The sequence below is a fragment of the Hyla sarda genome, chromosome 4 (assembly GCF_029499605.1).
Source record: "Hyla sarda isolate aHylSar1 chromosome 4, aHylSar1.hap1, whole genome shotgun sequence".
NCBI classification, from domain to species: Eukaryota; Metazoa; Chordata; class Amphibia; order Anura; family Hylidae; genus Hyla; species Hyla sarda.
In genome coordinates, this window is record NC_079192.1 from 176,218,775 (window position 1) to 176,232,879 (window position 14,105).

Sequence of the window (14,105 nt, forward strand, 5' to 3'; positions counted from 1 at the left end):
GCTCTGGCAGGGAGGAATCAGCTGCACGCACATATTACATAATAAAGATGGCTAAAGTCGATTATAGGGCTGAGGGAATTTACACTTAATATATTTTGTGTCTTTTTTAACCCTTGCATTTGATTTTATGAATATGTTGATGTATTAAGAATCACAATAAAGTGGTAGGTTGTGTAGATTTTATTAATACATGCTGATGGATATTATATCTAAAGCTTATCTGTTGTATTCTGAATTAAGCTCCATTTCAGTTCAAGATCTCTGACTTTATTCAGAGGCTGCAAACAGAGTTCTGACCTTTTTCTTCCCATAAAACTAATGCATTCGTTAAAGTGTATCTTTGCTGGCAGTTTGTATACTAAAGGGGTTTATAAGATAATATTAAAGGGGTATTCTAAAGGGGCTGTAAAGTTATTGTAGTTCATAATATAGTGTCTATACCTGTGCTTGATGGTGATCTCATTATTCTCCAGTATTTTTTGGCCCATTGTTTTTGTTTAACAGCATACAAAATAACTGTTGTCTCAGGTTTTCACATCACTAGTCAGGTACAGTGGTATTCTGTCTTTGCTTCAATGGGTGGAGTGACCGCTGGGTGGAAGGGAGATTATTGTGCAGTGAATTGTAGGTTTGCAACACCTGGAGGCACCCTGGTTAGAAAACACTGATTGAAAAAATTGCATTGAGGGCAGCACAGATGTGTTTGAATGGGTGGGGTGGCTGATGTGTGGGAGGAAGAAAAATAACCTCACACTTGCAAACAAGGAATTATGGGCCATGTAGTTCAAGTGAGGGAACTTCAACAGGAATTAGCCAGTTCACAAATAGATAGCCACAGTGTTATGGTAATCTCACAACATAGCCTTTTAGCTCCAAGACAAGCGCAGATCCTTCCTAAGCATGCCCATTACTGTCTGGCAGGTAGGTACTAAAATCACCTTATGGTGGATAACCCCTTTAAAAAGGTATTTTATTTTTCCTAGAAATTATGTCCATCTCGTCTGTGGGCTGTGTCTACTATCAACCCAGCCTATGCTGATAAATTGTGACAAATTGTCAGCTGCAGGGGCAGAAGTATGTCATGTAAGGGCCCTTTGAGACGGGTTAATGCATGAACTTAAAGAATGCTAATATTGATCTCCAAGATTTATGCAGGTGTGAGGAGCCTAATACAAGGCTTATCTCTGATGCAGGCATGACCACAAGAACGATTGCTAAATTTGTTTTACATAAGGAGATCGGTGGCCGGCAAACAAAAATTTCTTTGGACACTATAAAGATGCAACCAGCAAATGAATGAGTATTTGCTAGCATTTGTTGGCTGTTTGCCGGTCCTATTACACTGGGTCATATCGGCCTGTTCAGCCTGTTATTGCCTTTTTATGTTAAGCCCTTAGCCTCTTAAACAGGGAGCTTTCCATTCTCTAAAAGCAAGCAGTTATCAAAAATGTAGTGTGTTATTGGCACATACAGTATACTAGAATGTTGTACAACTTTTCAGTATAGAATGACATTTTCCTTTAACCTTTTCTTACACAGTAGCATATATGTATGGTGCATGCTCAGGAGATAGGTTCAGGCACTTCTAACTTATGTTAACTCAACATGTACGTTTTGAATGTCTTGAAAAATAATCCTAGGCCTCTTTAATATTGGCTCAGTGTGTATTTCCCAAACAATCATCTGTAAGAACTGGAAGATAGGAAAGTTAGTAAGTGGTTTGTGAGTGTAGTTCTTCCCTACACTGTCCCTTCAGAGGCCTCACTAACAGTTTATCTGTTTGTCCTCATATTCAACTATTCTTTCCAAGTGACTTGGTTCAAAAATAAGTACATAAGTCATCTGGTTATGTGATGTAACTGCATGCACGAGAGATAACTCGACATGATAAATTACTGTCCCACTAGTGGAAATGAACATAAATGATATTGTAAAATATTATTAATGTGATACACAGAAGCAGCTTAGATACCCAGAAAGGCTGGTGAGACAGAATGGCACCAGTGTATCTCCAAGCTATATAGCTGGCTGAAAGGGAAATAATTCATTATCTGACAGAAATGTTTTCTGATCTTATTCCAAATGAGAGAATGGGAAGAAATGGTCTAGATAAGCCCAGTGTACAAGCAGGGAAACTGAACTTAGTATGCAGAACACTTTAAACTATTTACATTGGTGTATCCTGTATAGGCCTGCCCATATTGCTGTGATACCAGAATACTCATTACCTACAATAGCGTAATCGTTGCTTACACTAAGATGGCATGGGTTTTCAGAGTATTTTTATGTGAACCTGTGCACTTGTGAAATGCAGATTCAAATGAAATGTCTGTTGTCCTTACACACCACAAGAACACAATGTAATGCAGTTCCAGTCTGAACAATGGGATCTGTGTAACTTGTCTCTGGTGTGCAGCCAGCATTGTTATCACTAACTTATCAGTGTATGCTTTACGATACAAAGGTGTTTGCACATAGTCTAAAAAGTTGCTGGCACTGCTGATCTTAGCTGGTGCCACATTATTGGGCTTATTTGAACAGGAAATATATAAATCGAAAAAACATCCAACTTAAAGGGTAGCTCCCACCATCATGTGTTTTTTTCTGTCCCTGCCTATTGCCCTTCTATCCCTAACACCCTCCCTGCCTTTATTTTTTAATTTTTTTTACTATTTTAAAAATGGCATTTAGTCTGCCTGGTAGTGTGCTCACTACCAGGCAGACTTCCCCAGCAGGCACAATGTCACTGATGCCTGCTGGGGGGGGGGGGGGGACACAACTTCTGCCCTTAGTTCTCCTAACAGGGTGCCTCCAGCTTTTTCACCACTACAACTCCCAGCATGCCCTGACATCTATTGGCTGTCAGGGCATGCTGGGAGTTGTAGTGGTAAAACAGCCGGAGGCACCCAGGACAGGAGCTTCATGGGGGAAGGAATGAGCCGGGAGCCGATGCGGGAGGGACGGGTGTGGGGGAGCCCCTTCCTGCCGCTCGGTGAGTAACAACACCCCCCCCCCCGTACCTCTCAGCAGGGCCGTCGGCGAGTGCGGGGAGCCGATGCTCAGCCCTGGATGTTCCTAAAATCTGGAGCAGACAAAATTTCTGGCGCAATGCGACAGAATCTGGCGCACAACCCGACAAAACATGTCGGGTTTGCAATAGTAAATGAGGGCCAATGTGTGCTCCAAAACTGTCCTCCATATTCTGGAATGGATTTACATAGAGGGACATTTACATTTTCAGTTGCAAAAAGCGATAAAATCCTTTGATTTAAAATATTGTAAAGGTTTTCTGTAGTGACAACTTATTACTTATGCAAGATATGGCACAAAAGTGTAATCAGTAGTGATCCAACTGCTTGATACAACACTGATCATGAGACTGGCACTTCTGAATGCCCCTGTTTAAATGAAGCGGCAGTCAAGTATACACCCTGCAGCGCCAATCAAGCGCTGTTGGTCTGCTACATGGCCAAATACTGTACTTGGCTATTATTGGCTGTCCTATAGACTATGCAGCAGTGCACATACTCAACTGCTGCTTCATTCCAAACAGGGACGGACCCTTACCTATCTGACGCTTATCACCTATCCGATACATAACAGATAAATTATGTGAAAACCTTTAATTCTTGATTTGCACCATCTGTCTGACATTGAGTACTACTGCTTAAAAGACAAGTATCATGTAAAAGATGACATTGGTTAGAGCCCTTGTTCGCTTTTATAGCAGCGCGTCACGACCCTGCCCAAAGCGGGGGCCACCACACCCACTCCGTATAGCTCTATGGGAGAGCTGTACGAAAATCTTCGGCCCCGCTTCGGGCAGGGAGGGGTGTGATGTGCAGACACACTATTATTAATGGCTTGGTGCAAAATATTACATTTGTCAGCATTGTCTGCCAGAAAATTACATTGTCTTCTTTACTTTTTTCATACACTGGATCAGGAATAAGAAGTTGAAAAGTTGGTCTAATACAGATCTTTCTAGGTTATCACTAATGACATTGGCTTGTTTTAAATTTACATATATAATATATATATATATAATATTTAGAAAATTTACATATATAATATATATAATATTTTTTACTTCTTTTACTACTATGTATGGTTTTAAATTTTTTTTATTTATTTACCTATTGATATTATGAATTTAATCTGTATGCATACCCTTTAATGAATTGAATAAAACCATATTTTAACCATGTATTGCAGTTGGTTTTACTTGCTCTGGGGTCTTCACATTTTTTGGTGTGGTCTACACACCTTTAGGTGGTACTACATGGTTTATAGCAAACTCATGAAAGTACTTACCGGTAATTTTTTAATGGGTAAACTTGTTTGCCATCTATCACTTGCTGTAACTATTTTATTTAATTTCTTGTTTAGGTGTTGCTGCAAGAGAAACTGCACAGGCTCTGAAAACCCTGGCGCAGTCCGCTCGAGGGGTTGCAGCTTCCACCAGTGATCCACAGGCTGCAAACGACATGTTGGATTCAGCCAGAGATGTGATGGATGGGTCAGCTAAGCTTATCCAGGAAGCAAAGCAAGCTTTAGTGGCCCCTGGGGATGCTGAGGTCCAGCAGAGGTTGGCTCAGGTCAGGAAACAAGTAGCACCCATATGATCTGTCAGTTGGTTTAGAAATGTTTCTTAAAGGGGACCCGTGCTTCTCCTGACCGGTCTGTTTTAGCAACCATTTGCTTTTATACAGCAGGTGAAATAAGTATTGAACACCTCACCATCATGCTTTGTACATCATACTTTTTACAAAATCCTCTGTGGGCAATGACTGTTTAAGGCTGGTTTCACACCACGTTTTGTTAAATACGGCTCCCGTATACAGTTGGGAGGAGGGGGGGCGGTGCTTAATCGCGGCGCCCGCACTCAGCCGTATTCGGGAACCGTATTTAATGTATGTCTATGAGCCGACCGGAATGAACCGCAGCCTCCGGTCGGCTTCGTTTTCGGCCGTATGCGGTTTCCCGACCGCAGGCAAAAACGTGGTCGACCATGTTTTTGCCTGCGGTCGGGAAACCGCATACGGCCGAAAACGAAGCCGACCGGAGGCTGCGGTTCACTCCGGTCGGCTCATAGACATACATTAAATACGGTTCCCGAATACGGCTGAGTGCGGGCGGCGCGATTAAGCCCCGCCACCCTCCTCCCAACCGTATACGGGAGCCATATTTAATAAAACGTGGTGTGAACCCAGCCTAAGAGAGTATGGAGAAACTAAGTTACATGCGTTGCTCTGTTGTGATTTTGGCCCTTACTTACACACTAACAATATTCAAATCTTGAAGGTTCTGTGGGCCTTTACTATGAATCATGATCTTCAGTTCTTTCCATAGATTTTCTGTTGGATTTAAATCAGGAGATCTGCTGGGCCATTCTAGCAGTTTATTTTCTTTCCATAAAATCATTTAAAGGGGTACTTCAGTGGATTTTTTTTAAAGCAGCTGGTGCCAGAAAGTTAGACAGATTTGTAAATGACTTCTATTAAAAAATCTTTACCCTTTCAGTAGTTTTTAGCAGCTGTATGCTACAGAGGAAATTCTTTTCTTTTTGAATTTTTTTTGTCTTGTCCACAGTGCTCTCTGCTGACACCTGATGCCCGTATCAGGAACTGTCCAGAGCATGAGAAAATCCCCATTCAAACCTATGCTGCTCTGGACAGTTCAGCAGAGGTGGACAGAGGTGTCAACAGAGAGCACTGTGGACAAGACAAAAAATAAATTCAAAAAGAAAAGAATTTCCTCTGTAGCATACAGCTCCTAAAAGGTACTGGAAGGGTAAATATTTTTTTTAATAGAAGTCATTTACAAATCTGTTTAACTTTCTGCCACCGGAGTACCCCTTTAAGAGTTTCCTTTGCTGTGTGTTTGGGATAAATGTTATGCAGAAATGTCCACCCTTGTTTTATCTTCATCGTCCTGGTAGATGGCAGCAGATTTTTGGAGCGTCTCGGTAAATCTGCCCATTCATCCTTTCTTCAATTATGTGAAGTTTACCAGTCAATTTGCTTAAAAGCAGCCCTACACCACGATGTTCCCACATTCACTGTTTGTGTATGAGCTTTAACATGCTTTTTATTCAGCATTGGAGTCTTGTGTGGTGAGAGTACATACAGGCCATGGTGGCGGACTGCATCACTTACTGTTTTCTTTGAGACAACAGTACCTACTAATTCCAGGTCTTTTTGAAGCTCTACACTAGTTGTCTTTGGCTCCTGGACAACTCTTCTGATGATTCTTTTAGCTAATCTTGTGAGTAGTACCTGGTCGAGGCAAATTTATGGTGAAATGATTGTCTTTTCACTTCTGTATTATGGCCCCAACAGTGCTCACTATAACATTCAGAAGTTTAGAAATGCGCCAGTATCCAACACTATTGTTATGTTTGCAACAATTAGGTTGCAAAGGTCTTGAGAAAGCTCTTTGCTTTTACCCAACATGTCATGTGTCTTGTGTGACCCCTTGGCAATAAGACCTTTTTGTAGGCCATTAGTTAGGACTGAACCAGCTGATATTTGCACTGACAAGGGTCTGGATTGCTTTTTAATTGCTGATAGATTTTAGCTGTTGTCTCGTCTTTCCATGCCTTTGTGCACCTCCCATTCTTCATGTGTTCAATACTTTCTCCTGTGTCATTTCACATTATTACACACAACAACATTTCTCAGTTTATTTGTTTTGATTTAATATATTTAGTGCGAAAAATGGTGATGTGTTCAATACTTATTTTACCCACTGTAGCTTTGTGTTGTGCTCTAATTCTGTTATTACTAGAAATGTGTGACTAAATTACCTCTAGGGGTAACATCGAATCAAATATGACATTATCATACAGTTTAGGGACACACCCATTTGGGTGTTTAGTCATATATTTCTAGTAAGAACAACACAGAGTTAGAAGACGGTTTTAGAAGTGATTATTTACTTACATTTAGTTGAGACTTGTCCATTTCTTCCACAGTTTATGATTGAAGGCAACTTTTAAAGCATGGTTTTAAAGTGATCATCCTGTGATGAAAGGGCTACTCTGCGCATGAACATCTAATGCCTTATCCAAAGTATAGGGGTTAAGATGTCTGATCATGGGTGTCGATCAGTTAATGTGACAGACAAATGCCTCTTTTGAAGGCCTCTGTGCCATCCATATTGGCTCTGCCAACAGTATGCCTAAGACAGATTATACTAGCAGAACCCCTATTTATCTTATCAATGCTACGAAATTGCATGCCATTGATCAGTTTTACCCCTTAACGACACAGGACGTAAATTCACGTCCTGGTGAGGTAGTACTTAACGCACCAGGACGTACATTTACATCCTATACATAACCGCGAACTCCGATGCTCGGTTCATGCGCGGCAGGTCCTGGCTGCTGGACACGCCGGTAATGGCCGACATCAGTGATCGCGCCGATGTCCGCCATTAACCCCTTAGATGCTGTGATCAATACAGATCACGGCATCTGCAGCAGTGCGGTCACTAAAATGGATGATCAGATTGCCCGCAGCGCTGCCGTGGCGATCTGATCATCCAGAACGGTAGACAGAGGTCCCCTCTCCTGCCTTCACTGCCTTCCACGGGTCTTCTGCTCTGGTCTGAGATCGAGCAGACCAGAGCAGAAGATGACCGATAACACTGATCAGTGCTATGTCCTATGCATAGCACTGAACAGCATTAGCAATCGAATGATTGCTATAAATAGTCCCCTATGGGGATTATTAAAGTGTAAAAATAAAAGTAAAAATTTGAAAAATCCCCTCCCCCAATAAAGATGTAAATTGTCGGTTTGTCCCCATTTTACCCCAAAAAGGTGTAAAAAAAAAATAATAATTTATATAATTTTTTTAATAAGCATAATTGGTATCTCCACGTGCGTAAATATCCGAACTATTAAAATATAATAGCGTGAATGTAAAAAAATAAAAAGTCCAAAATTGCTTCATTTTATTCCAAATAAAATTGCTAAAAAATTTATTAAAAGTTTTATATATGCAAATGTGGTATAAAAAAAATACAGACCACGGCGCAAAAAAAATTTGCCCTCATACCGCCGCTTATACGGAAAAATTAGAAAGTTATAGTTCAGCAAAATAGAGGAATTTTAAACGCACTAATTTTGTTAAAAAGTTTGTGATTATTTTTTTTTTAAGCGGTATAATAATAGAAAAGTATGTTATCATGGGTATCATTTTAATTATATTGACACATAGAATAAAGAAAACAGGTCTATTATACCGTAAAGTGTACAGCATGAAAACAAAACCCTCCAAAATTAGCAAAATTTCGGTTTTCTTATCAATTTCCCCACACAAATAGTATTTTTTTGGTTGCGCCATACATTTTATGGTAAAGTGAGTGATGTCATTACAAAGGACAACTGGTTGCGCAAAAAGCAAGCCCTCATACTAGTCTGTGGATGAAAATATAAAAGAGTTAAGTTAAGGTTAAGCAATCATATACTTATAATAATTTACATTTTAAAATATATGAAAAACTCCACTCCTGTATAAAATGTAATAAAATATTCCCATTGAAACAAAAATTACTGTAAAGAACACTGTGTAAAAACAAAACACCCCAAAAGTTTCAAAATTGTTGTTTTATTTTTCCACTGTATATTTTGTAGTGAAATTGATGTGGTCATTGCGAAGTAAAACTTAGGCAGCATAAAACAAGCCCTCATATGGCCCTGTAGCTGGAAAATTGAGTTTTATTGCTTTTAGAGGGAGAATAGAAAAAAAAAAATAAGTAAAGGCATAACGAAGGTAGTTAATGTTAGTAGACTTTCCTGTTTTAGATTGGTGGGGTCTGACTCAGTACACTATCTCCACACAAGTCCTCAGATCAATTGTTTAAAGGAGCTGGGGCATCCTGGCTAGCAGGGCTTTTCTTTTATTATTTGGCCTTTCTTTAAATATTTGCCTTCATACTTTTACTATATCTTGATCCTATTTAAGTGAACCCCTTCTAGTGCCACCACCTAAGTAATTCCTGATATTGTATAAGCCAGCTAATACATATCGGCGCTGTAAAAATTTTCACTATAAGTAAAGAAGGTTTAAAATGGGTATTTCAGTCTGTTCTGTTACAAGCAAGTAATTTAATAATACAGGAGAGTATATGGCATAGTCCACATTCCCCACAACTGTCCAGCTCAACTCGTATGCAGACAGGTTCTTTTATGGCACAATGTCAATGAAGAGGACATTTCTCCTGACCTGTCTGTTTTAGTAATCAATTGCCTCCAAAAAATAACAATTCTGTAGCATCTTTTCTTAGAAATATGAATTAATAAAGAAATTAGTGTTATTATTCCATTCGTCATTGGGGGTTGTCTCTTCATCCTGTAACACTTGCTCAGTGCAGTGTCAGACTGTGTAGGACCATTATGTAAAATCTATGGGGTTAATAGGTTAATGACTTTCTTTCTCCGTCGCTCTTCATTGGGAGACTCCTATACTGATGGGTATATCCTCTTGCCACTAGAAGGCGCTGATCCTAGGGAAAAAAAGTCGGCTCCTCCCTGGCAGGATATACCCGCCCACTGGAAGTGAGGTAATCCGTTTTAGCTAGTGTCAGTAGGAGGCAAGACACAGGTCTGGGAGTTCCCCAGACCTGGTCTTTTTCTATTATTTTCTAGTAAGGACTGTTTAGTTAGCCTTTTTCCTCCTTTTTGTTTCTCATTATCAGGTGGGGGTTCAGAAGCATGGCGCTACCTGTTTCCCCATATGTGACAAAGGGGCACAGACTTAGAGTATGTACTGTTAACCCTTTCTCGCCAATGGCCAGTGCCTGGAGGTTGTACCCTGGGTCCGGGTCCCCTGCTGCCCCTGTTCTCCCTGCTAACATAGCCTTGTATGATGCAGCGTGACTTCAGGGTGAGTATCTGGAGACTTCGGGTAAGCCCAAACGGGAATGGCAGTGGTCCAGGTCTCATAGGGTTGAGGGACTCTTTTATTGGGGCGCTACATGGGGTCCTTGGTTCCTGGCGGTATGTAAGGGGTTACCTGTGCAGCTCCTCTTCTCCGGCACCCATCCCTGCAGTCTTTACATGCGGTTACTCTGCTGGAGGGACGGCACTGCTGCTCTGCCCCTACAGCTATAGCGCCAAACAGAGCGGACAGCCACAATCTTATCCCCCTGCTTCTCCCGCAGTATTCATCAGCACACCGCGTCTGCTCACTCTGAAGCCGCTGGCCCTTTCCAGCTTCCCCCCTGCGCTCTCTCTCACGCCGTCCACCAGCGCTTCCTTGGAGCGCTTATGATAGCTGGGGTAATTCCTTCCCTCTCCCCCGCTGCTCCGTCGTTGGGCTTATACTGTTAGCCGGTGGCTATTATTGCGTGCATAGCCCCGCCCTCCTTCCCCTCTACTGCAGCACGGGAACTAAGGGGTGATATTCCTCTCCCAGCCGGCTTCCAATTTGGCTGAGGGGGAGTAGACACATTGCTCCGCCCCCTCCCCTCTCCGCAGCACTGGAACGGTGGTCTAAATTTTTCTTCTCCCTTCTTCTGCAGCTTGGGAACAGGGGTCTCATTCTGTTCCCTCCCTCCTGCTGTTCCCCTTGTGTGTGCGCGCTACAAGGGTCTCAACCCCGACACACACCTTCCGGCAGCGGGGCAAGTGGCCTTGGAAATAAAATGAATGTGTGTGTGTGTGTGTGTGTGTGTGTATGTATGTGTGTATATATAAATATTTATATATATATATATGTGTGTGTGTATATGTATATATAAAAATAGTCATTTTCGCCCCCTTGTGGTTGTCACATGTATTGCAGCTACTGGTTTTATTCCTACCAATGAGCTCCCTCTGGTGTCACTTTTATGAATTGCATCCCTGCAGTCTCTTCTCGATATATCTTCCAACTGAAGTTGGGGGGTCTATTTCATCTTTTGATAGTACTTTTGTGCTCCACATGACTTTTACCTCAGGTCCGCAAGGTTACCCGCGTTACTCCCTTAGGAACGGAGTTATGGTCCTTCCCTCTGTTTTCATAGCATTGGGACTTCTTTTGCCCCTATCCCCCAATTTTCCCTCTGTGGGGACCTTATGCGACCTGCTGTGGCAGGTCATTGCCAAGAATGCATGTTCCCTTGGGACATACAGGAGATACATTCTATGACCATGCCATGTCCGCTGCACCTGCTGCTGATTTCCAGTCCCTCCATACGAGGGCAGATGGGTTGCCCCAACCGGTGCCAATACATTTCTAGCAGAGGAACCCTTCCGAACTGTTCCCTCCTCCATGCCTGAGCCTTCATCGCTACCCCTGTGCCTTATCATCAGCAGATTCCGCCACGCAGCGTCTCATTCCCGGGAGGGTATTTGAAATCCATTCAGTTCGGTTTCTGCCACCGCCGGTCACCCATTACATGTAGGCCACACCGAGAAAGCAAAAGAGATGAGGCGGCACTCGACAAACAGGATAAACTTCTTTATTCACTCTCCGGTGACATCAAGCGGGATACAGGCAGGGGAGCGGAATGGAGGAGGGGTAGCCGGAACAAGTTGTCTTTTGCGCCTTGCGCACTTCCTCTAGCCGGATGTGACGACTGAGGAGCGACGTCCCGGAAATACATAGGGATGGTGCAGCTCAGTCGCTAGGTAACCTGAGGCGATAAAAGATCATGTGACAGGGGGAGGTAAGGTAATATGAACAAATGTAAACAAAAGTATATACAAATGATAATGCAAGAAAACATCTATAGACACATAGATTAAAGGAAAGCACTGTATTCATTCCTATCATTGAGTCCAATATAGCCCGTTGCGTTAAGCCGCGATATCGAGCGGGCTTCCCTGTGTAATATGATCCGGTGTCTGTCACCTCCATCTCGGAGGGGTGGGATCCTTTCGAGCCCTAAAAATTGTAAACCATTGGTACTACCTTCATGTTCCTCTACCATGTGGGCTATCATCCTGGGAGCCCCAGTACCGGATTGGATAGATCGAACGTGTTCTCGGAAACGGACCTGGAGCTGCCTGATGGTCTTACACATGTAGTATCTTTTACAAGGGCATAGGAGGATGTATACAACAAAAGTAGACCTACACGTAATGCGATCAGATATTGTGTGGGTGACACCACCCAAAGTGACATGGTCACTTCTATACATATGCTCACAATGTGGGCAAGAGCGACATGGTCGATTCCCAGTAAGTGTCTGGGTAGGGAGCCAATGAGTAGGAGATTTAGATTTTACTTGAGTTAATTTTTTAATTTTATCCCGATAGTGAGATTCCTTCGGAAAGTGATTAAAGGGGGGTTGCTAACCATCTCTCGAAGATCGGGATCCAATTCCAACATGAACAAATTACGGCGCATGGCGTTATTCACTGCTTGGTTCATGTTGGAATTGGCGAGGGAAAAGGTAAATCTGTTAAGATGGACTTTTTTCTGTTTCTTGGTATGGAGGAGTTTGGCACGATCCAGGGTCCTTACTCTGTTGAGACTAGACTCAATCACTTCTACAGGGTATTGTCTTATTAAATAGCGCTGTTTTAGGTCATTAGCTTGGCTTTCGAACGTATGGGCTTTACTGTTATTGCGACGCAATGTGAGGAATTGGAAATAGGGAATACTGGGCTTCACGTGTTGGGTGTGTGACACCTGCTGCTAGAGTTCCACTATCCCATGGTTGGTTGAGGTTTGTGGGTGCCAGGACCCCTACACCAATACGCCGGACCATGGTCTGGGTGGTTCCCCCCACCACCAATCACATTCACATGTCTCATCCGAGGCTGGATTCTGGTACCCCACTGCTTGTGCTCTGTTTCCGAAGGAGTGACCCTGTGTGTGCATGGCCTCTATTCCAATTGGCCAACCAGTGGGCTGTGTGGCCCTCTACCAGTAAGCCAGACGGTGGTCTGTGTGTTCTCCAGCATATACTATGGACTCTATACCGGTAAGCTAGACAGTGGTCTGTGTGGACTACAGCATATCCAATGGACCCTATACCAGTAAGCCAGATAGTGTTCTGCATAGTTCTCCAGTTGCTGTTCTCCCATCATGAGGATGATGCGTACAGGGCATGAGTTCCAGTACCTCACTTATCATGTGAGGTGTCTAGAGGGGTGTCCCTGCATGCACTGGATCCTACACCAGTTAGCTAACCATTGGTCTGCATGGTTTCCTACACCGATACACCATCCATCGTATATCTGCTGCGCTCGTGGCCACAGTCCAGTGCCCCACCTTCAGTGTGAGGTACCTGCAGTTATGGACTTGTTGGTTTCACGGGACCCTATACCAGTCAGTCAGACCATGGTCTGCTTGGTTTCTCACGCCACCAGGTCACCTACCACATTCAGTTCACTCACTTCATACCTACTATACCACAGCTGAGGTTCTGGTATTCCACTGTCACCTGCCCCATACCTGCCGCTCCCGTTGCTGAAGTCCAGTAATCCGGGACTCTGTTTTTTCATTGTCCTTATCCAAGTAAGCCAGACTGTGTCTGCATGTTTTCCTGCACCACGTGCATCCTACATTAGTCATCTGTGTCTGCAGCTCTAGTGCCTTCTACGACGTGCCGTCTGTAGCGCAGTTGTGGTGTAGGATGTAGGCATTTTTCTGCAGGTTCGTTGGGCCTTCGCAGAAACAGCTGCTATCACTGTTCCCCTTTCACAGAGGGCGTGCCGTTGGTCTGCTACCAGCATCGTTCTGGCACATCGGTAGGTGCCCTGTCTGTTTCACTACCTCCGCCCACCTGTTCTAAGTCTGCTATTTTGCGTACCTGTTTCCTGGTTCCCCACTCCCATCGTGAGGTACCAGTCTCTGGGTCCCTACATATGCTGTGGACACTCTGCTCGTATGGCACCCACCTTCCCCAATTTCAGGAAGTATACATGGGGCCTTCATGGGGTCACATTTCTGCACTTCTGCTGCAGCTGGCTGCCTCTAATTTAGAATGCGGCATGAAAGGGCGACACTGTGTATTCAACAGCTCCCTAATGCCTTCATTCAGGAGTCAGGATTGCTCAGGGGATTTGGCATCTGACTTCTGTTCTAAAATTTCATCCCATTGGGGACGTACCTCTTGCAGCTTTATGCTGATACATCTGCTCCTTACTTGCATTTGTAGTAACG

At 43.2% G+C, this 14,105-nt stretch overlaps 1 protein-coding gene across 3 annotated transcripts in view; it reads left to right on the top strand.

Moving 5' to 3' along the window:
- Positions 1-14,105, top strand: part of TLN2 (talin 2) — a 258,674-nt gene that overhangs the window by 181,900 nt on the left and 62,669 nt on the right. For all 3 annotated transcript variants that reach the window (XM_056572820.1, XM_056572821.1, XM_056572822.1), the window contains one exon: positions 4,390-4,598. In XM_056572820.1, the coding sequence (XP_056428795.1) occupies positions 4,390-4,598 (209 nt within the window). The remainder of the gene's footprint in view (positions 1-4,389; positions 4,599-14,105) is intronic.